At 45.4% G+C, this 25,006-nt stretch overlaps 1 protein-coding gene across 21 annotated transcripts in view; it reads left to right on the top strand.

Moving 5' to 3' along the window:
• Positions 1-1,188: 1,188 nt before the first annotated feature.
• LOC147622718 (BTB/POZ domain-containing protein FBL11-like) overlaps positions 1,189-25,006 on the top strand; it is a 188,453-nt gene continuing 164,635 nt past the window's right edge. For 19 of the 21 annotated variants that reach the window (XR_015269489.1, XR_015269491.1, XR_015269487.1 and 16 more), the window contains exons 1-2: positions 1,189-1,545; positions 1,650-1,700. Coding sequence is in view for 14 of the 21 variants with exons in the window: in XM_086822333.1 (XP_086678459.1) it covers positions 1,361-1,545; positions 1,650-1,700 (236 nt within the window). In the remaining 7 variants the exon portion in view is untranslated. The remainder of the gene's footprint in view (positions 1,546-1,649; positions 1,701-25,006) is intronic. The other 2 variants (XM_086822341.1, XM_086822343.1) reach the window with 1 other exon arrangement.

Here is a 25,006-nt window from a genome sequence, read left to right on the forward strand (position 1 = left end):
CAGCTGCTTCTTCACTAATGGATCTTTGTCACTTGATAGCCCATCTTAAGAAATGGACCCCAACCTTGTTTGACCTCTTCAGCCAAAACGAGTCACACATGCTATAAAACGACAGAAGAAGTATGCATGCACATACCACTTGTATAAAAATAAGCAAAAGAAACAAAGAGAGAGTGCAATTTAAAAGACATTAACTTACACCAAGCTGAAGATGCAACAACATGTCTTTAACAACAACAATGCCAAGGCTAATCAATGTCTTTATCTTTGGCAATCCATGTATCATTAAAGGGAGCATATAGTTCACTTTGTTGATTATTGTGTCCTCATTCCTTTACATTCCCCTCGCTTAATTCTTGTTAGCAATTATGTAACTAACTCCTTGCCTTTACGTCCCATGGGATACTGGTAAAGTATTCTACTATACTCAAACTCCTTAAATAGAGGATAGAAAAGTTGCAAAGGCAAATGAAAGAAAAACAAAAGAAATCAAATATTGAGTACAATAAGGAAAGGCAAAGACGAAGGTGATCGACATTAGGAAGGGGAGTATATTAACCACTTTCAGTTATTAACATTGTTCTTCACTAACAACATCCACTAACAACGTCCGTACACTTTGTAATTATATATTGTAATTCTCATCAATTAACATTGTGAGCACTCTTAAGATGCTCTCGCGTTAATGTACGTCATGGTCATGGTGGCCATAACATGAGAAAGGCCAACCACTTATAAAAGCCCTATATATGGTCATGGGGGCACCTTGGGTCACCTACTCCCAGGGGAAACTAGTGGGAAAAGGCTTATGAAGTATAAGAGCCAATTTCTCATGTTTGTAATCATGCTCCTCATTCATGCAATAGAGTTTAGCGTTCTTTTTACTCTCTTTTGCAACTCTAATCTAGCATGTGTGGATGCGATTAGGATTAGGGTTTGGGGCATTCTTTGCTCTAATTAGCTTGTCTCTCCTACTTCCTCTTCTTCTCTTCTCTTTCTTTCTTGAGCAATTACGCTTTGCATAACGATCGGCTTCACAGCTTCATGTGAGGATTTCCACTTTGACCATTGTAAGGAGCAGTTGCACCACCCATTGGAGAACGATCAATATTGGTGTGACAACAAGTGTAAAAGAAGTGCGACAGCGAGCAACTCGGTGAAGCACTTGAGAGCTTGTTGTTGGCCATTTGGTAAGTTCCCCATACAAAATGATTAACAGGCCCCAAATAAAAAAAAGGATGGTCATGAATCATGATGGTCCCACACTTACAATGCCCATAAAATAGGCAGGACGGATTCCTTTTGATCACAAAGTATGTAGCCACTAATACCATCACTGAACGTGTTTCAAGAGGTTGGCATGGCTGTGGAAGTTCCCGCTACTGTCCTTCTGGAGCTTACGATCAGAAGCGAGTGTGTGGAAGAGGAAGGGAACCAGCCTGCAGTAGACGCTGCAACTCTGGATGACCATGGCTGGGAGTCCTTGATCCAGCAGTGCAGCCAGGAGGGTTTGCAGTCCCTCAGCTTCCTCATCTCAAGAGACCTGTAAGCACTATCTTTTCTCCTGTTCTTTTCTGCTTGATTTTGGGTCTCAACCAGAACCCTTGGCTTCTTGCCTCACATCCATCTTGATGAGAGCTATTTTGCAGATTACAACAGAAATCAACCTTCTTCCGATCCCTGTTAGGTGGTAGTTTCAGGTAAGAAACTTGAAAACCCCATTGCCTTTTGTCTTCTTCATGCATCTTCTCTACATACTATCTGGTCGTAAATATGAATAGAAATTGAATCAAATATGAGAGAGAGATTGATTTTATCAACGTCTACTAAAGATCCAATGGGTCTACGAGAACAAAAAGTATTGCATAGGTTCCACGTGTAAATTGAAGATCATAGCATGGAAACAAAAGTGTCAAAAGAAAATGGCCTGTAAATAATGAGTTTGGTATAACAAATGGTCTTCATTATGTGCCATTCTTCTCTACTACTGTATACATGGAAGTAATGTCCACCACCCGAGGTGGGGCCGCTCCGGTGGTTTATATCTTGCATTTGGAGCTGATGGAAAGAGGGAGTGGAGCTTAGAGGGCGAGGGCATCTAGATTTTTAGAGGCACTGTGCCTGATCCAAGGTGACTCCACGAGTACGCGGTGTGGGGAATCTCCTTGCAAGCATAGATGTTTCGTCCATGATTTCTTGGTCCGCTCGGGTGAGCATCTGTCACACCCATTTGGTGGGGTCCAAAGAATTGAGCGATGGATGCCGAGTGGTATCTTGCCAATCATGGCGTTTTGTCTGTGGCGTGAGTGTGATGGCATAGCTCTAGTAATTAGAGGCCCAAACATCTGTAATGCATCACTCGTGTGAAGGGACCAAATCTCCAGGCAGCTAGTCTTTTACTTTTTTCATATGTTGTCTTGACATCTAGTTTACTCATGGATCAAATGTAATAGCTTGTATTCATCTAGGTATATATATATAGCTTGTCCTCGTATCTTCTTCCACTTGTCTAGTGTCCGGGATGGGTTTCATCATGTGAAATAGAGCTAGGAGGGCCAAATAGTTACAAGAAGAAGAAGCGGCCTGCCAGTCCCATAGTCAGAGGGGACGCCCGTCCCTAGCCTTCGAGACGAGGGAACGCTATCCCGGCCTCCCTTTCACGCAGGGATGCGTCCCTCTGTAGTAGGGGGGACGTCCCATGTTCCGTCCCTCACCAGTGTACGGCTGTCCCCTGTCAGGGGATGTGTTAATTTTGTGGGACGGCTGGATGGCTCTGTTTGGGGACATGAAGAAAAAAAACGGGATATTTGGAAGGCTTTGCCTCGTTTTAAGTTTTATGTTAAAAAGAAAGCTTGTCGTGCGAGCTATCTGTGTTCTCCTCCGTCACTGCTGTGCACACTTGCTCTCCTTTGTCTCTGCTTATCCATCTATGCTTCTCGATCTCTCCTTTGTAGTGTGTAGTAACTGCACAAGTTCTTCAGGCTTCAGCCTTGAGCGCGCCCCACAGGCCCACAACTCCATCCACGCTTGCCCAATGCCATCAGCCTTCAAAGTTCAATGGCCTCTTCCTCGTGAGCACTAGCAGCCCGTGGTGGGGGCAAGGGTTCAAGTTGGGCTTGGTGGGAAGAGGTGAATGCCCAGAGACCTGGAAGCGGGGGAGGTTCACGTCAATGGCGCTGCAAGTTATGCCCATACACACGAACAAGTGGGGCAAACAAGGTGAGAGCTCACCCTCTCCATGAGTCCGGGCATGGGGTGCAGTTTTGCCCAGATATAAGCCAAGAGAAGAGGACGGAACTCTTAGAGCGGATTGTAGCACACGTGTCTCTCTTTTCAACAAGGAGGGGACCCGTCCTATGGTGGCCGTTGTTAGCAGTCATCTCCTGTCTATACATATACACCAGGGCCTCTGTTGTGGGTGTGCCCGCCCGGATTAGGTGTTTTCGCATTTTTCCCCACTCTCCATATTTTTCCCTATTTTTTCCCTATTTTTCTGTTGTGGGAGGCTGCCCTGTGCATGTCGGCTACATTTGTTGCTGGCTGACGTGGTCCACCTGCTGGCCGACTCCACACGTGTGAGGGCTGTCCATCTGGGGCTGGCCGACTGGAGCTGGGGCTGGTCGGGTGTCTACACAGGCTGTCGGCTGCCCCTTCTACAGGTCGACCCCACATATGGGGCCATATAAAATGGCCCCATGGCCCCCCACTTCTTTGTATCTTGTTTCGGGATTTTATCTTGTGTATATAGCAGAGTTACATGCCTCTCTCTCTCCCTCTCCATTGCTGTATTTTTCTGTAGTGCACTTGCTCTTGTGTTCTCAGCTTTTGTCATCATCTCCGTTGCATATTCTGACATGGTATCAGAGCTCTAGGCTCTTGATAGATCTTGGGAATTGTGTGAGCAAGAGGGGGATTGTTGTGTTGCTGATTGGTGGACTGTTTTGGGAAGAGGAGAAGCAAGAGGAAGGCGGGCTGATTTGCTGGACAGCCACTTGTAGGTTTAAGTTCTTTTTTTTCCCACCCACCACCCTTTTCAGTTACATCCCTGCAATGGCAGATTTACTTGAGATGGCTGAGAAGCATGTGAAGATCCCGACACTCCCCATGTTCCCAATGGACCGTCACTTGGACGGGAATAACTACGGCATTTGGAAGGTAATGATGGAATCTGTTCTAGAGTCTTATGACCTTGCTGATTTCATTGTTGTTGGGGTTCCACAGCCGGAGGTAGAGGAAGGGGAGTTACCCTCGATGCGGAAGGACCGCGAGGCACAAGCACAGTTGTGGGATCGTGTCAATGGCAGGGTCCGCCGTTCATTCATCTTCCTCAACTGCACACCGCAGGTAATCAATTATATAAAGCATATGACACTGGCCAGAGGTATATGGCACCATTTGGCTTCTCTTTATAACAGGGTATCACCCATGAAGAGGATTTCCTTGGAAGTACAGATGTGGGTTATGAATCTTGCAAAGTCATCGACGATGCAGGAGCACATTAACAAGCTGCAGGCTCTTCAGCAGGAAGTTCTTTAGGTAGGGAAGGAGATATCATCAGAGGATATAGCCATCACATTGCTGTCGCATTTGCCTTCTTAGTACTCAGCTTTCTACTCTTCTTTGATTACCAGTGGTGGCAGGCTCAGCACCATTACCTGGGAGGAGCTTGTGCCCATGGTCTTGGACCAGGAGGAAAGATTCTCGAACCCTCCATAGGGCGGAGGTTCGGAGGCCTTAACTGGCCAACGGTCGAAAGGCCGTAACAACAAGGGCAAAGGGAAGGCTTCATTGGAGGAGTCTTCTGAGAAGATGTCCGACTCAGACCGTGAGAAACTGAAGGCGGAGAGGACCTGTAATGATTGTGGCGAGAAAGGCCACTATTGGAGGCAGTGTCCCAAGCAGAGCATCGACAAGGGTGCAGAATCCTCAGCAGCAACCGTGAAGACTCCAGCTTTTGTACACCTGGAGGTGATGGACACCGATGTTTCATTTTCTTCGAGCAGGGAGGAGGTTGGAGGACTCGCCGCTACGGATACTGGCTCAGAGAGTCCATTATGAGGAGCAGACGCCCGACTCGCAGGGAGTCCACACAGAGACAGATCACTGACTTCTTCAGAGGGACTACCCGGGAGGGGACACAGCCACAGCCCAGCAGTGGGCACCCCGTGGGACTCTAGTTGAGAGAACTATCCAGTTGGGCAGATCCAGACGTTCGAGGGCTCGCGGATCCTTAGATCGGAGACGGTGCCTACACCGGAGGATTCAGAGCATCATTGCGAGGCATTGGGCTCATCCGACCAGGCATCTCACTAGGGCAGATATCCAAGCCATCCGGCAGAGACCAATGCTAGAGCTCCTAGGATGATTACGACTCCAGCCATATACTGTTGTACTCACTGTCACTTTTGTACTCCCCCATATTCATGTATTCATGTGTCCATGTACTCATGTACCCCATTTTGACTAGTCGCATTAGCTTCCCACTCTCCCTAGTTGCTGCTTCTGGATGCTCCCTACTGATGTATTGTAGGGCTAGATACTTACCTTCAGTTCTTTCTTTTCTTTTCCAGACAGTGTATCAGATGTCACATGGTTGTAACTTTGGTCTCATAGGTCACTTTGGCCTTTTGAAGACATTAATATAACATTTCATTTCATTTCTCTCTCTCTCTCTCTCTCTCTCTCTCTCTCTCTCTCTCTCTCCCACAAGGCTCTCCCTGCTGCAGCTCCTTGGACCCTTACACACAGGCTGAATTTTTATTTGTATTGTGCTTGAATTTTGAAATATATTTTAAAACTCTGCAGTCGTGACTCGTCTTGACATTTCTCCATTTTCTTGATTGCTTTTTGTGCATATGCCATAGATGCCTCGTGCACCGAGTTCCCTATGGGCAAGGCACACCATCATTCAAGGCACACCCAACACCCCAGGTGTCGGTTGCTCCAGCACGCGTGTGTGGAAGTGCAAATATTGTGGAGGAATATTTACTAGCACATCCACTCTTGTTATTTATCATGTTGGCCAAGGTATGGGAGGTGGCATTGGACCATGTGCAAATGCACCACAGTAGGCGGTTGATGAGATTCGGCGGGAGAACCCACGGATCTTCATCGGATCACAGCTTGGTAGGGATAGTAGAGTCATCATTGAGGATGAGCAGCTAGATACACTTGCGCATATGGGCCCATCAGCTGTTGAGGGGCCAGCATGTTCATATGTGGGTGGACAGATGTCACAGTTAGGCTCAGTGGAAGGGCTATCCACAGGTTCAGGTTCTAGCCGAAAGAGGGCTAGAGTAGATGATGGACAGTCTCATGTGGAGAATATTGCAGTAGGTGGTAGTGCAGGACGACACCATCAGACCACTCTAAATGGTACATTGAACCAATCCTCATGGATGAAGGAGAGGCAATGGAAGGTAGAGATAGAGATAGAGCGCACTCTCATTTAGTGCAATATCTTTTTCAATGTCCTCCGCACAGATCAGTGGAAGAGAATAATTAAAGCCGTCTCTGATGTAGGTCCATGTGAGAACTGGACTGGATTAGACTACCAGAAGATGTGGACAACCATGCTAGAGGATGAGAAACAGCGCATAGAGAATGCACTAGAGCAAATAAGATCATCTTGGAAGAAGCATGGTTGTAGTATCATTTCAGATGGATGGAGTGATGTGTGGAGAAGACATATCATCAACATCCTTGTTTCTAGTTGCATGGGCACATATTTCTTGCATGCAGTGGATGCAGGCAAGGCAAGGGAGAGGATCACTGCAACATTCATCTTCCAGCACATTAGGCGGGCTATTATTGATATTGGCCCCGAGAATGTGGTGCAGGTCATTACGGACAATGTGTCCAACTGCAAGAGCATGGGAGAGATGATTGAGGCAGAGTTCCCATCCATTGTGTGGACTCCATGTGTTGCACACTACTGGGACCTCATGATGGAGGACATAGGGAAGCTTCGATGGGTGAAGCCGGTTGTAGATGAGGCCGTACGCATCACTACCTTCTTCAGGAAGAAACACTAGGCATTATCTATCTTCCGATCCCACTTACACTTGGACATGGTGCGGCCATCCAAGACCCGATTTGCCTATATGTATCTTGTGCTTAGTAGGCTTTATGAGGTACAAGATGCACTTGGAGCCTTAGTGGTATCAACGGCATGGAGGGAGATGCGTGATTCGACTAGCGAGCCCACTCGATACATCCAACGCAAAGTGTTGGATGAGTCCTTTTGGTTTGATATTGAGGGCTTAGCAAAGCTCCTCAAGCCCATGTATATCTTCATCCGATTCAGTGACATGGAGGGCTCTACATTGGGGCTCCTCTATCATCATTTTCATTGGATGAGAGAGATGGTGTCATTAGTCACCTCGTCGACTATCACTCCTACCAGGTATATCTAATATCTATTATGTAATATGATTTATGGTACGTGTTGAAATTTTGGTTATATGATGTACTTACTATTGGATATCTAATTTGAAATTTGGAATGTCAGACATGGCGAGGTGATTGCCATTGTTGACTCGCGATGGACTTTCATGCGTCGTCCTATTGATGGGATTGTAGCATTACTCCATCCGATGTTCAACAAGGTCGAGCTCCAGACAGACACGCAACTCAATTTGCTTAAGGATGCTTATGTGTCTCAAGTGCTTAGCTACGATGACATGGTGACCTTCGATGAGGAGTTGGTCGTCTACCGCAATTGGGTGGGAGTTGCCTTTGGCAAGTTGAGTGCCTCAGCAGTTCAAGGGTAGGCGAAACCACTGACGTGGTGGGACATCCATGGATACCTGGCCAAAACTGTCGAGAAAGTGGCCTTTAGACTGCTATCTCAGGTTTGTAACTTTAAAGTTCTTAGTTTGTATAATGCACCCAATGTGTAATCTTGTCTTTTTACATTTGCCAGTGCTATGTGGCATGTGCAGAGTTACTCTGTTGGTGCATGCGAACTGAATTGGAGTGCATACTCTCTTGTGCACACCAAGATCCGTAATCGCTTGAGTACTCAGCAGTTAGAGAGGTTGGTGTTTTGTTGATCCAACTTCCATCTTTTGCGCACACTCAAGACAGCCACTGGTGTGAAGGAGGTAAATTACTTGCCAACTTGAAATGTTTATTATTAAATAATAAACTTCATGTGTAACCTCATGAGTCATGACTCATGAGTATTGACTCTTGATACGTGTTATGTGCCATGTCACATGTGGCAGGTGGATCCCTTTATCTTCGATAGACTCCTCGCTCATACTACTGATGCGTAGGCTCAGCTTCAGGAGGAGCGGTTGCGAGACGAGTAGGAGGAGATATACCGAGAGCTCCATAGAGAGCTTGAGAGCATAGATCGGAGGGTTACACGTGCTCGATCACGAGCTATGAGTATTCTAGATGTTGATGCTCATGGAGCTTCTACTAGCAGTCCAGGTGGTCGGTGCCGTCGTGGTGGGCGAGGTCGAGGACGAGGCCGTGCTCAGATAGCTCAGCAGCGCACATGATGATGATGATCCCTTAGATGAGGGGCCCATAGATACGAGTGACACCATTCCTGCAGTGCCGGTGGTCAAAGAGCCTGACTATGACTCGGATGGCAACATGTTGACGGATGGAGATGTTTCTTCAGAGTCCTCATCTAGTTTAGATGAGTAGCTAGATGCTACTATAGTTTATAGTTACTAGTTTTTTTTTTGGTGACTAGTCTCTAGGAATCATCATTCATGTATCATTGTATGACATATGTCTACAATCTTATGATTTCAGATTTATCATTTATCCATGATCCATCTCACTTTCATTTATGTTCATTGTTTAATTATTTTATTTGATTTCAGATTTATCATTTATCCATGATCCATCTCACTTTCATTTATGTTCATTGTTTAATTATTTTATTGATATTTGCATTTGCCATTGTCACTGTGACTTGTAAGTTGTGCAAAATTGAAATTAAAGGTTGTATAGTATTAGTAAGTGCTTTAATGTTTATTGATGAATCTTCAAACTTCATATTTCAAAAGTTTATAAGTATATATATCGAGGGGCAACGTTCACTACGTTTGGAATCTTTTCAGCACGTTTACAAACGTACTGTACGTATCGTTCACTACGTTTGGAACCACCTTGTGACAGAGTCAACCACATGTCCAAGAGATAAAGATATAGAGAGAGAGGGGGGAGAGAGAAGGGGATCTTGCACAACACACCACACTGAGTAGGAAATAGGTCTCGCCTTCTTTCAGGAATTTATTAAGAAACAATCCACAGCACGCTAGCTAGGATCAATACAATCAATGAATCCAAAACAAACAGATATGCCGATGTAGGATATCCAAGTCGATGTCGATGCTGATGTTGAGGCACGAGATCTCTGATGTCAAGCACACCACGGGGATGACCCACAAGTATCTCTCACCGTGCTAGTACCAGATTCAATATCCAAATTCACATCCAATGAATCGAAGTCCAATGAATCCAGATCCAAATTCCGAGTCCAACTTCCAAGTCCAAGTCTAAGTTCCAAGTTCCAAATCCAAGTCCAAGTTCCAGATCCAGATCCAAGTCTAGATCAAATCCACTCGCTCATCCCATGAGTAGTCTCCACATTTCCTTTAGCTTTGTCGATGAAGAAAACCATGGAAAAGCTCTTTCTGGCAAGAAAACTGATATAAAACTTGTTTTTAATAGTAAAATATAACTCAACTTTAGTCAAAAGTTCTTGTTTTGCTTTTCTAGCTTCAAGACCTTGTTTTTTGGCCCCGGACTTGCTTTTTGAAAAAGTGGCTTTTAGCTTTTTGGTCCGGCTCAGTGTCCTCTTTCTAATAGTGCCCTTGCTTGGCTTGCGGTCAACCCTGTTTGACTTTTTGTTTTTTCTCGTTTTTTGATCAAGAATGGTGCTTTTTCTTAATCATATCTTATGGGCCATGTCCCCATGTCTTCTTCCACCTGTCTAGTGTCTAGGCATGGGTTTCATCATGTGAAATAGAGCTAGGAGGGCCAAATAGTTATATTCCCTCCCTCTTATATCGCAGTTGTCCTCAATTGCGAATTGCAAGTATTCCAAGCACATCCATATGTTTCATGTATATACATGTGTTCCAAGTACATCATGTACAACCGTATGTTTCAAGGTATTAGCTCCATCTGGTGAGCTTGTGCATCTGGTCTTTCCCATATATGTGGTGCCTTCTGTTCTTCTGGCAACATCTCTATGCCTTTTCTTTGTCTTGATGGTACATCTGCATGGCCTGTCACATGTGTTAGATATAATAAATGCATACTTACCTTCTACAAAAACTAGATACAAGCTAGTCAACAAACATGTATGCATCATTGGTCCATATACCATCATTCCCTGACTTTGGCAATCCAAAGATAAAATCCATGGCAATACTCTCCCATAGAACATTCACTGGGTCCAATAATCTTGTTGATGTTTGTCGATCAAACTTGACCTTCTAACAAACCAAACATCCTTGAATCACAAAGTTCAATGTCCTTTCTCATAGTAGGGCAATAGAAGTAGCTCTCCAAAGCTTGAAGTGTAGTCAAGGCGTCTCTATGTCCCATGTAGGAAGGAGCATGGCACTCTTCCATTATCTTGGCCTCAATCCCTTGTGTCACACATAACCTGGGTTTGCATCATAAGAAAACCCTACTTGATGACATAAAAAGTCACCAAATCTCTAATCTGCAATCTGTTCCAAAACATCTTTGAAATCCTCTTTGGTAGCATAAGGGTCCTTCATCAAAATGAAATCCATATGGTAACCCATAGAAACTGCATAAGTGATGGGTCTTTGTAATAGCGCATCTGCTACTTTGTTGTCTTTGACATTCATAGGCCACAACATGGCCTGCTTGGTTCAAGACTGCTCCAATGCAATCTCATCATGTTCAACCACAAAAAGGTCTAGAATAACCAACACCAGTCCTTTGCTAGCATAAAGTCTCAATGCTTCTGAAAGGGTTCTATTTTAGCTTTGGTTCACAAAGATTCCATGGCTTTATTTGTCGAAACATGCAATGAGCTTAGCACCATTGCAAACCATTCGTTGAACTTCTTGGTATAATGTCAATCTGATGATCTTATGATCTCTTTGGCTTCTTTTGCCATCCTCTCCCTTACCTGTCTTGAGGAAACTACATCTGAGAGAGTAGGCCTAGGAGTAGCTTCCTTGTCTCCTCCATGATAAATAGAGCGGGTAGCTCTAGATCCTTCTACAATGGTGACTCCTTTGGCTCGAGGACAAGCTTTAGCACCTTCAACTCTTTCTGCTTCGGTGGCTCGATCCTTGATGAAATCTTCAAACATTCGAGCCCTTATGTGGTCCTTTTCCTTCTTGTCTCTCCAATCATCTTGGAGAAACTGTTTGAACTGTTGAAAGTCATGGTACTCTTTTGATGCCATGGCCGTGGTCTCGTGAGTAATGGATCGATGACCCTGGTTCCCATCTTGAAGTCCCGTATTGGCCTCATAGTTGTTCCCTTCATTAGGCCCTTTGTATCCCTCTATTCTTGCCATGGTTCTATCGACCCAAGAAAGTTTCTTCAAGAGAAATCATGCTCTGATACCACTGTAAGCCCAACGGGGCATGCAGTGACAGACTCAACCATGTGTCCAAGAGATAAAGATATATAGAGAGAGGAGAGAGAGAAGGGAATAGGGATCTTGCACGATACACCACACTGAGCAGGGAACAGGTCCCGCTCCCTTTCAAGAATTTATTCAGGAACAATCCATGGGCATGTTGGCCAAGATCAATACAATCTATGAATATAAAACAAACAGATATGCCGATGTAGGATATCCAAGTCGATGTCGAGGCACGAGATCTCTGATGCCGAGCACACCACGGGGATGACCCACAAGTATCTCTCACCGGGCTAGTACCAGATCCAATATCCAAATTCACATCCAATGAATCCAGCTCCAAATTCCAAGTCCAAGTTCCAAGTTCCAAGTTCCAGATCTAGATCCAGATCCAGATCTAGATCCAGATCCAAGACTAGATCAAATCCAAGTCCAGATCCAGATCCAGATCCAGATCCAAGTCTAGATAATATCCAAGTCGAAGAATCACTCGCTCATTCCATGAGTAGTCTCCACAACTCCTATAGCCTTGTCGATGAAGAAAACCATGGAAAAGCTCTTTCTGGAAAGAAAACTGATATAAAACGTGTTTTAATGGTTTTCGGGTGATAAAAATCTCCAAAAAGCACCTTTTAGGGTTTCTGAAATTTTTAGGGTTTTTGAAGTTTTCAGTCCGTATGGATCCGTACAATTTGTACGGAAAAGTGATGATGTGGCACAACAGTTGATGGAGGCACTTTGAACGAGCGGGGAGTGATGAAAAACTCCATGATTTGGTTCATGATCAAGTAAATGATGATGGAGAAGATGATCTCCACACTTCAACAAAGATGGCAACGCGATGAAGAGGTTCTTCTTTAACTTGATGCTCAAGAGAGGCTTATGCTTCTTTTATACTTGGGGAACCCTTGCTTTTTGCCAAAAAGTGATGCTTTTTCTTTGTTTTTGCCTTTTACTTTGCTTTTGGTCTTTTTAATAGTAAAATATAACTCAACTTTAGTCAAAAGTTCTTGTTTTGCTTTTCTAGCTTCAGGGCCTTGCTTTTTGGCCCTGGAGCTACTTTTTGAAAAAGTGGCTTTTAGCTTTTTGGTCCGGCTCAGTCTCCTCTTTCTAATGGTGCCCTTGGCTCGCGGTCAACCTTGTTTGACTTTTTTGCTTTTTCTTGCTTTTATACCAAGAATGGTGCTTTTTCTTAATCAAATCTTATGGACCCTGTCCCCATGTCTTCTTCCACTTGTCTAGTGCCCGGGCATGGGTTTCATCATGTGAAATAGAGCTAGGAGAGCCAAATAGTTTCACCATCCAGAGGAGGTATCACCGTGAACTCTGCTTAAAAGGTTGTCTTGGAGAATTACTTCTCCTACCTGAAGATCATTGATACTGCTAACATCATGGATTCTGTTATGGAGTCCATAACCATTCAGAAATAGTTGGACTCTTTGGGGAGCAAAGCTACCAGATGAGGATTTTGTCAATCGGCTACTCGTCAAATTTCCCAAAACTTTCTCTGCTTTCCGTGATACTATATTAGTTCTTCCTTCTTTTCCTAATCTACATGCCATTGTTGGCATGCTTCAGGATAGGGCCATGAGAAAGAAGACCAGGTAGAGTACTTTCGAGACCCTTCTTCAGGCTAAGGGTAAAAGCAAATGGTAGTCCAAGGTTTCCATGAGCAAGAAAGGTGACCAAAAATCTGCCAACAATCCCTCTTACAAGAAGCTTACTTGTCATTATCGTCACATTCAGCTTGATTGTCGCAAGAAGAAGAGAGAAGATAGTTATGTTAAGAAATCCCCAATCAAACCTCTTCATCCATTTGAGACAAAGGGCATAGAGGAAGGTTTGGAATGCATTGTCACATTTGATCACTGAGGAGATGTGTGCCGCTCCGGATGCCCCTTTCTCTATGCAAGAGTTCAGTCATGCTCTTCATGCCTTACCTCATGGTAAGTGTCTAGGGGAGGATGGCCTCTCCCCTGTTCTTTTCATTACTTTTTGGGATGAGATTGGGGCTGAGATCACATCGGCTCTGCAGGAGATGTGGGACACAGGTTCTATGCCTTCTTCTCTCAATGAGGGGCTTATTTATCTTATTCCTAAGAGTGGGGATAAGACATTGATTGGCCAGTGTAGACCTATAAGTTTCTTGCTAAGGCAGTGAGCATCAGATTGCAACCGATTTTGCAAGATGTCATTCATGATACTCAGAATGGATTCTTACACGGCAGGAGCATCTTTGTAACATTTTCTCGTTTTGGGAGGCCGTCGAATGGGCTAAAGCGAGCAAACAGCCCTTTAGCCATTCTTCTCTTGGATTCTAAGAAGGCCTATGATAGAGTGGATTGGGACTTCCTTGAGGGTACTCTTAGCCATATGGGCTTCTCTCAGAGATGGAGCAAGGGAGTTTCATGCATGTATCGTGATGCCCACAATAGAGTGCTCGCTTGCGCGGTGATAGAGGAGAGCGGTTTTAGATTTTTCGCTCAGTACGGCAGGGCTGTCCCTTAGCCCCATTATTATATATCATAGTTGCAGAGGCCATGAATTGGTTGACTCTGAGTTAGCTGATGACACAACAATGTTTTTGGAGGCTTCACATATATGCTTATGTTCCTTCCGGGTAGCACTAGAGGATTGGCACAAATCTGTTGGTTTTTGGGTTAGTGATTCACCGAGAGTTGCTTGGGGTGCAGAGCTTGGTTTTACTTGGATCAGCAGAGGATGCACTGCTAGATATTTGGGATGCCAAGTTGGGATTGATACTTCTCTTGTAAAACAGCTTGCTCTGGTACCTATGAGTATCCGGAAGAAGCTCCTCCATTGGAGCTCCAGAAGATTAGATTTAGCTTGCAGAGGTTTGGTGGCTAATCAGGTATTGCTTGACTCAGCTTGGTTTATTGCCTCTTGTTGGTGCTTCTCTCGTGCGTGCATTGGCCAATTGCGGAGATTGATCCACAATTTTCTCTGGTCGGGTTTGGATGGCACCTCAGCAGACACTCGTGTCAGGGTAGCTTGGCTCACAGTTATTCAGCCCAAACGAGGGGGGGGGGCTTGAATATTATCGATCCGGAAGTTCAGTGCAGGGTGTTGCTTTGCAAACTTGTGGTCAGAGGTTTCTTACCAGGCACTGAGCCTTGGAAGGATTTTTTCTTGTCTCAGATTTCCGGATGTACACCCAGGGTCGGGAGAGACTGGATGCCGAGCACACGTTTTTTGTTCAGAGAGGCTGATATCACGGCACCATCTTCCCCTCTTATTGCAGCCATTGTCAGAGCATGGAGATACATGAGATCTTTTTTGCGACAAAGGCTTCCTAGGTCTTTGGATGAGGCTGATCGACAATCTATTATGTGCAACGAGCTCGTTAGGGATGAGGCTGGTCGGCCACTTGGTGCATATCATTATATGCAGTGGTCAAGATGGGAGAGATGTGCATACACAGTTCTTACTTGGAAGACCTTTAAGAGTCTTTCGGAGGATCGGAGAGCTGCATCCATTCAACATCTTAGGGGCTCTCGCATTCGTTTTGATCAGATTGATGCAGCTATTCCGCATGAGTGGCTTTCTGGGACCTTTCACGGAGACTATCATCCGAATTGGCTAGGAGTTTTTTCGAGGTAGGAGGCTACAGATTGCATCATTTACTCTATCATGCCTGGAGGGAGATTGAGGAGATGTAGTATGGAGGAGATCATCCGAGATACTAGGCTTAGTCCAGTGAGGATTGTTGGTCGTTCGGGGAAGCAATGGTTCATTGACCCTTCTCCTCAGATAGTGACTCATGGCTCTTAGTGTTTGTGGTTATATGGTGGTAGTCCTATCAGATATCTTCAGTGGGATCCAGGAGAGTGGGAGTGGATTGATGCCTTCGATTCTTTGAAAAGCCTTCCTTTTTTCAGTTTCACTGTCTGGAATGCCAGGCTTCTCCTCACTTGACAGATGCATAGGATCCCTACTCTCAGGCCTCATTGGGAGAGTTATGATATTTCTCCAGTGATACAGCGCAGATATTGGCATAGACTATGGCACTCATACAGAAGGAGCCAAATCTCTCATTTCTTTTGGTTATTCTTACATGGTTGTCTCCCCACCAATCAGTGGAGATCGGTTTTCGGTGTAGCACCTTCATGTCCTAGGTGTGCGGCATATTCTGAGACTATACAACATTTTTTATGGTGATGCAGCATTGCACAACAGATTTGGCGTTTTGTAGCCCAACTTATGGGCAAATTGAGTGGCCGAGCCATGCATGTGACTTGGGGGGCAATTGCTTGGCTCTCCCAGTCCGGTCCGCAGCTTTTTTATGAGGGCAGTGGTACAGATTCTGCTATTTTCATTCGTAGAGGTATTCCCTAGCATGGTATATTGCAGGATGTTCCTCACTCTGATTATACACCCCCCAGATAGAGGATTGACACTAGTTGGGAGATTGTTGCCAGTACTACAGCATGGCAGATCTGGAGAGCTAGATGCACGGAGGCTATTGAGGGTGTGGAGATTTTTGGGTCTCAGTGCATCAGTACTATATGGGGTGATATCATCCATACTCTTATGGCTACTTGGGCTCGCATTCAGGGCCCTCTCGTTCTGCGCAAGCGAAGCGCGTGATATTTATTGAGGAGTGGGACCATGGCATCTTCTTTTCCTCTAGTACCACATGTCTTACATGGCATCATGATGCTCCTCAGTGGTTGAAATCACCTTACATATTGGGTTGATTCTATTCTTTTCCGGCTTATAGCTGTGATTGTTGTATGTTTTTCTCATACTTAATATAAGTCTCTTTCTGAGAAAAAAAAAAAACCTCTTCATCCACCAACCAAACTCAAAAATCCTCTTCCAGCAAGGAGACTGTCTTTATCAATGTTGATGAGCTTCTCTTTGACTCTCTTGTTCCCCGCACCTTAACTCTTATGGATTGGTTGGTTAATAGTGGGTTTACTATCCACATGACTCCTGACAGGATCATTCTTCATGACATTCGTCCCAACTCTTCGACGGTGTCTATTGGTGATGCTTCCAACTTGGAGGCCTCTTCGGTTGGCAATGTGTGACTTAACTCTTCCCTAGGCCAACCTTCTACCATTCGGGATGTGCTTCATGTTCCCAAGCTCTCTAGCAATGTTGTCTTTGTTTTTTGGATTGCGGAGAAAGGATATGGTGTCTACTTCGATAGTTTCGTCCTTGAGATCATCGAAACTAGCACCTTGCAGATTGTTGCCACAGGTATCTAGGAAGGCGGTCTTTATTGGTTGAAGGATTTTGGTGGCTCTTTGAATGAGTCCCAATCTCATCTCCTGCAACTTCTTCACAGCTATCATGTTTTGGTAGCTCATGTGGATACATTTTTGTGGCATGCTCGCTACGGGCATCTGAATTATACTTCTCTGCAACTGCTGTCTTCTTGTGTCACATGCACTCTGTACTGTAGTGCATGGTGACAAGCTGGCTCATCATCAATGCATCTTGTATATCAGTAGGAACCCTTTTAGGATATGATTTTGTCATATGCCGTGGCCCCATTGCAAGGCCCGTCGGGACATGCGAAGGCCCAACTGTTGGAAGACAGTCTGCGATGGCACAGAGAGAGGGAGGTAGTTGAGGAGAAGCCTTTGCTTGTTGTTTCCCTAACTAATGAAGGTGCCTCACCTCAACCCTCTAGATACAGAGCAGTGATCAGAAGGATAGAGAGAACAGATTCTTTGCATCCACACCAAAAGTCAACATCCATATATCTTTGGTTGCTGAGCCTAAAAGGACACCAAAAGCAAGCAAGCTCCATAACAGTCAAATATAGCCATAAACAACCATTTTCTTTTTAAAATAGGGGTCAAAACAACAACAGTCAAAAACAAAAGAGGCGGGGGAGGGGGGGTGGTCGTAAGGAACCGTGCGATATCATATCGTACTGTATGACAGTGTCGTATGACGTGCGAGAGAAACTATGCCTTCGACCATTCTCTCATGGTATCAAAGCGCCGTGGTTGTTTCTCGTACCGTTACAAACCAATTCGTACCGTACGGTTTATACGGTACGGTATCGTACGGTACGATATAACTATTTTTGTCTGTTTTTCGATCTTTTTTTGGAAAGACACTTTGAGTCTCTCTTGGAACAGGTGCATAAAGTTGTGGAGATCATCATCTTCATCATCTACCTTACCTCCAGCTATACCTCGTTGCGCCCGGCCGTCGCCTAGCTTAGCCGACTAGAGCTGCCGTTGCCGCCCAGCTCAGCCGTCGCCGCTGGTGCAGAGTCGCCATAGCCACCAGCACTGTCAGCATTTCCTCCAGATCCTCAGACTTGTTCCCCGCTCAGTGTGGTGTACTGTGCAAGATCCCTTTGCCCTTCTTTCTCTCCCCTCTCTCATGTGAGGTGTGATGAGTAGATAGTGTGAGGTGTATGACATGGAGGACCCACATTTGAGGGGGTTGGATGAGGAGGACCTTGGGATATAGAGATCTTCGGAGGATTGAGGGGAGATAAAAAAATATGGGAGACAACTATTGGTGTTTGGTGCGCTTCTTCGGCTCATTATTTATAATGGGCTCGAGAGGTGGCTGGGCTTAGGAGCCTACACTTGTTTTCCATATGGAGAAGGGAGGAGCACTGTTGACTACATTCTTGGTCCCATAGAGACCATGAGTCTCGTGGACTCTTTTTCCATCCCTACTTGTCTTATTGGGGCGGATCATACATACCTACTTGTCTTATTGGGGCGGATCATACATACCTACTACTATCTTTACGAGCACATCGTTCTAGTTCTACCACTTTACCTACTACTAGTACATCACTTTGCCCTACTATATATTTCACACATGATTGTGATCACCTATATAGTACTTCTATCTACCGAGGCCGCCTTCATCTTGTTGGGTAGGCAAGCACAGAGAAACGTGAGAGTGCTGGAAAAGATGCACTCAATAATGATATGAAATGAAAGTACAAGTGAGTACTAAAAGGCCTAGGGCAAAGTGCCCAACACACATAAGTGTGTTCACACAGGGAAAAAACCTGTGTCCAATCACAGGGAAAAAGTGCCCGTGAGTAAGCTGGGTTCACACTTGAACTAGCCGGGAGTGGACATGACCAACAAACCCCCCTCAAGTGAATGGTGTGAATGGGTAGCAGCAGGGTGATAAAGCTGTGAATGCTGCCCTGCACTATGCTCCACAGTAAGAGTGAACTACAGTGCCAATGGAAAAAGCAAGCACTATATGACTGGAAAAAGGAGAATCCCCAATGTCATAATGCTAATGCTAGTGCACAGTAGTACATGAATGCATCACTAGAAATGCATGGCAAAGATCATATGGACATCAACTTCATCAAATCAAGAGGCATCGCATAATACCCCCCTGAAGGCAAGTACCAAATGCCAACCTGAACTGCATGTAATCCACATCAATGCTCTCTAACTGCACCAGTGATAAGCATAAGAAGTAGTAGATATATGCATGTGTAAAGGCAACAGGATCCAGAAGTCATGCTTGTGAGACATGCAGTGTAAGCTGCAGAAGTGATACTCATCAATGGAGGATCCGATGAGAAAAAAAAAATCAGCAATGGTAGGGCTGATAAAAGAAAAAATTCAGCAATGGGAAAAGCTGAAAAAGTGGGAGCTCGAGGCGGGCATCAGCCAATGCTATGAGAGGATAGGTAAACTCTCACTGATGCCATGATCAGTGGCATGTATGGCAAATGTAAAGATGCATAATCCCACAATGAATAATATACATGTGACATGTCAAAACCATGAGGGCAAGCCAACACTGGCCAAGTGTGTAAAAGGCAGTCCCAGTAAACATCACATGTGAGAAAGTGACAATGTCAATACTGTAGAAACAATCCCGCTGCAAGGGAAAACAGCATAAAAGGCATCTCCAGTAGACATCACATAAGAGAAAGCGTCTAGCATAGACCAGCATAAGGGTCAACAAGCATAAGTGACCATGAGGCATCACCAACTGCATGTGGGCAAGTAGAATCCCTTCCTGAAATGCATCTGCCAGACAATGCATACCATGGAGTATAGACTATAACGCATAGTTACAAAAGCAATGGAATCAGAAGACATCTCTGCAGGCAATGAAGATGTAAGTGTCAAGGCTGACACATGTGTAGCCAAATTGGCCTGATATGCACCTGTGGAAGAAGATGCCAGCTTCTTCTTTTTTCACTCTCAATACGCTTCCTGCATTCCTCTATGGTGTGCCCTGTTTTCCTGCAATAGTTACAACGCTTTTTCTTTTCAGGCTTGTCCTCTGTCTTGGGAGGATTCGATGGGCTAGGTTTAGGCCCAGATCTATTCCCACGAAAAGGAGCAGCCATTGCTGACTCAACAAACATCATGTTGTTCCTGTTGGAATGAGATTGCTCTTCACTGAGCAAGAGAGTCACAAGGTTGTCAAAAGTGACCGCATTAGGTGCATTGCCAGCCAACAACCGCAAAGTGGTGCCAAATGTCTGATAAGAGTCAGGCAAGTTGCGCAAAACTATCTGAACAAGATAGCTATCTGTCAAAACCTCATCAATGTTAATGAGCTGCTCTCGTAGGTCCTTCACATGCGTAAGGTATTGATCGATAGAGTCACCTTCAAGCGTTCGGTCAGTCTCAAGCTTGCTCCGAAAGGTAAGCTACACGAGCCTCATTGCGACTTGAAGACAATGCCGCCAAGGTATCCCAAGCACCCTGTGCAGTGGTGCAAGATCGAATGTGCGGAATGATATGCCTGCGGCACGAGAGAGCAATCAATGCATGGGCCTGAGCATCGCTAGCATCCCAAGTACGCTGCTGCTGAGTAGGAGGAAGATGAGGAGGTGGACCTGCAGGAGGATGAGCGGGAATCACTTCACCTTCCGCTGGAGCAGGTGCAAGAGGACGCTCCTCAGTGCCATTCACATACAACCATACATTTTTGGCAACTTCAACATGACGCATCATATAAGCCCACATAGGGTAGTTGTTCCCATTGAGCTTGTCCTCTTGAGATAGCATTCCAAAGAGGTCATTATTACTGTTGGCCATGATAGGACAACAAACCTGTCACAAGTCACCACGAGTAAGCAATGTCCAACAAAACCGTAAGAATGCGGGAGATAAATAGCAGGATAACGAATGGACTGAAAGGGAACTCTTTCACTAGGAGAAATACATATGCATGTCCCAAATGTGCAAGTATACTTCACGATGATGCAAATTTGTCAAAGTCTCCACAATGGCATACATATACTGCAACAAACCACAAATGTATACATGTGCCGTGAAAAACACAATCAGCTGACACCTGTAAGAGCTGCAAGTGCTCAAATCTTGGCAGATCAAATATAAATTGGTCGAATGCTCCAAAAATGGGCTCAATGTAGAAAAGCCCTAATTTTTAGGCAACCAATTAGACCACATTTGAACCGGTTTTGCACCTGTAAATCTGCTAATGCAATTGTCACCTGTACCAAGTGCTGCAATGCCCAAAAATTGGGGGAAATGCCCCAATGCTAACTAGATGTGCCTGTAATACCCAAAAATTTGGGGGAAACGCTCCAATGCCAACCAAATGTGCCTGCAATACCCAAAATTTTGGGGGAAATGCCCCAATGCCAACCAAATGTGCCTGCAATACCCAAAATTGCTTGCAAATAGTGCCAATTTCTGCAAAATCGAGTCAATTTCTGCAAAATAGTGCCAATTTCTGCTAAATCCCCAAATCTCTAGTGCAATTATGCACCAAATCTGCTGAAATCAATGCCAATGTGTGCCAATGTTGCAATTGCAGGCTCAATGGTGAAAAGCCCCAAATTTGAACAGAAAAAATGTGCAATTTCAGGTCAAAAATTTCTAAATCCCTCAAACCTTGCAGATCTGTAAACATGCGGGCTGAAATTTTCGAAAAACTTCAAATGCCCCAAATTTTATAGCGTGCTGGTGGGTGGAGATGTTGGGTAGGTACAGATCGGGCAGGTACAGCCAAGCGGCTACACTCGGGCAACAGGTACAAAAGGCGAAGGCAGGGCGGCGCAGTACAACGGCGGCAGCGCTTGTACGATCGCGCAACGCAGGTTAGTGGTGGTCAGCACTGGTACAATCGACGGTGACGACTCTGGTACAAGGCGGCACAGGGCAGTGAGTGCGACGGGCGGCGCTCGTACAGTCAACAGCGACGGCGCACACAGGGCGGTGCAGATCTGAGTGGTAGCGGGCAGCGCACACAGAGGGCGTACGGTCATGGGCACACCTGTACGGAGCAAAGTACACAGATCTAGAGAGAGAGAGAGTGGTGTCTAAAGTGTGCAATAGGTTGTAGGCAAGGGGCAAACCCTAACCCTAATGTTTGGGAGCAACAAGGTGTAACCCTAACCCTAACCCTAACCCTAACCAGGCTCTGATACCAATGTTGGGTAGGAGGGAAGCTAGTCTGCACACACACACACACACAACCTCAAGCACAGAGAAACGTGAGAGTGCCTGAAAAGATGTTAATGATATGAAATGAAAGTACAAGTGAGTACTAAAAGGCCTAGGGCAAAGTGCCCAACACACATAAGTGTGTGCACACGGGGAAAAAACCTGTGTCCAGTCACAGGGAAAAAGTGCCCGTGAGTAAGCTGGCTTCACACCTAAACTAGCCGGGAGTGGACATGACCAACACATCTAGACCCACACTCACCTCTTGACACTCTTACTACACAGCTTACAGATTTATTACATACATCCGCCCTATTGAGCTTCCCACATTCCTGTAGGCGTACCGCCAAGAGTAACACTGGAAATATGCCCCAAAATAGTTGGTACGATGACGAGTGTCGGGCTACTCGTTCATGTCTAAACGGGAGGTAGAGAGAGGTGAAATCTCAGGCCACAAGGCACAGAGACTTAAGCAATCTTTGACTCGTCGGAAGAAACGCATGTTCGAGGAAACCAAACAGTGGGACATGTACCACTTATTTTTGAGCAACGATTCAGCTGAGGCTTGGCGGAGGCTATGGGAACACCGTTCACGCACCCCCATCTCTGACCCCGAGATTTGGCATACGTATGCTCAATCACTATATGATGTGCTAGATTAGCTGCCTATACCCTATCCTTCAGAGCCTCGGCCAAGCCTCAGCTGAATCGTTGCTCAAAAATAAGTAGGTATGGTGGAGAGTGCTATATGCCGACTCCAGTGCATAGATGCGCGGAGGACCACAGAGGTCTTAGAGGTGAGCATGTTTCATATGCAGCTGACACGGAGGTGCCATTTATAGCACCTCTTTAACAGGGGTATCGTAGAGGGGCTCTCGCCCGCATGGACTTTACACACTATTGCCCCCATCCATAAGGCTGGCGACCCTATGGATCCAGGTAACTATTGGATTGTGATGGTAGGCCACACATTGGCCAAACTTTATGGGTCGGTCATTGAGCACGAGCTCAGAAAATTGGTAGAGATCTCCGGATTTAGAGCTACTGGGAAGGTTGGTTTCCGCCAAAACCACTCCACTCTTGATCATATCTTCACACTCAGGAGCCTCACAGAGGAGGCGAAGGCACAAAGACGTAGATTATATTGTTGCTTTGTGGATTTCCGCGAGGCATTTGACACTGTGTCTCGCGAGACAGACTTATGCAGAGATTGGAGACACTTGGGGTACCATCAGAGATGATATGGGAGATTATTGCTTTGTATGATTGAGTTGTGGGTCGTGTGCAATGCCCGGGTGGATTATCTGTCACGATTGTGACTTAGTTCATTATACAGAGTCTCCTTATGGTTACAGATACTGAAGAGACATGATTACAGAGGACCCCTACACTCGGATGGTCACGACTATTCGCTCTAGAGACATGCCTCTTCATCAAGAGCCACACTCCTTCGACGATTGGTCACACCCCTTCGCTCTAGGGTTGCAACTCTTCATCCAATGGTTGCAGCTATTCGTCCAAAGGATGTGTCTCTTCGCCTAGAGTCATGACTATTGGTCATGGGATGTGTCTTTTCATTCGTGTCTCTTGGACTCCTATATAAGGAGCCTGTTGTATCACAGTTTCAATCAATCAATCAAACATCTGTGTTCAAGTCTACTTTCAGTTTCAGTCTTAAATACACAGATAGTGGATGAAATACTAAGTAATAACAGTAATCCTCACAGTGGTATCAGAGCAAAATTTTTTCCCGGGCCTACGGTTGTGAGCCTCTCACCCTCTCCGCGGCACTCCCTCATCCACCTCTCCTCTCGGTGTTGTATGGAAGAAGCAGAGCGATGGTGGACTTGGCGTGAATCCTTGCTCGCAGTAATGTAAACAAGCACACAAGGTCTCACACCCATATACACGTATTGTGTGTATAGCAGAGAGGGACCCCCTGCTTTATTTCCGGAATACCCTCCCTCCCTGCTGACTGGTGGCGTTCGGCGTTCGCAACATGGCAGGAACTCCCCTCTCTTCGCCTTGGTTGCTGCCAACGGGTGCTCTTGTTTGCTGAGCGTGGCTGCCGGTTGTGAGCCTCTTTAATACATGCAGCGACTGCTGGTGGCACACTGTTCGAAGAGGCGCTGTTCGAAGAGGCGCACCATCCAGTCGGCAACGCGTACTGGCCTTCGAAGCGGCGCATTCCTTCCAGTCGGCGAAGCGTCAACCTTCAAAAAAAAAAACAATACACAACATTAATACGTGCATTGCCACGTGGATCATCTAAAAAAATAAAAAATAAAGAAAAACAAGCAGCCTTATAACTTAAGGCTTATAATTAAGCCTTATTATATACGTACGTGAAGCGCCAGCACCGAACGGCCACCCGCCAGCGCAAGGAAACCCAGCCGCCGCTGACCAGCGCACACTAAAAAAAAAAAGAAGAGACAGCCAGCCAGCGACCTGCGCATTAAAAAAAAAAAGAAAAGAGGAAGCGAACACAGCCGACCAACGTCTTTAAATAAAAAAAAACCCATACACTTACGGGTTCCTACGAAATGGCGCCTGCCTTGGTCTTCTGCGCGCCAACTTGCTGCCGCCTCCCTTCCTCGAAAGCAGCCTTCTTCATTGCGGTTTGAAGCCATGATCCATCAACAACCAAAAGATCATATCGATGAGCTTCAACATGTTTCTCAACAAAAATTCTCACACCCTAAGCATGGTTATTCAGAGACAACCAGACACAAAGTATCTTCGTGCGAGCAACGCAAGCCTCAGCATGGATATTCTTGGAAATGTTACAGTTCTAAGCAACCAACTTCTTATTGGAATCATCAGCAACAGAAGCAGCAACATGAAGCTTCCAAAGGATCACATCTTGGAAAGAAATCAGCCATATCAAGATGGGCTTGCTTAGTGGCACGTGTGTCCGACCCTAGTCGAGTACTCGGTCGTGAATGCCGCGACGTTGGACAAGTTTCCCCTCGCGAGCAATGCCCTACATTCAAGTCCT

This window comes from Cibotium barometz, chromosome 28 (genome assembly GCF_041138505.1).
Source record: "Cibotium barometz isolate CiBa-2024 chromosome 28, ASM4113850v1, whole genome shotgun sequence".
Classification (NCBI taxonomy): Eukaryota; Viridiplantae; Streptophyta; class Polypodiopsida; order Cyatheales; family Cibotiaceae; genus Cibotium; species Cibotium barometz.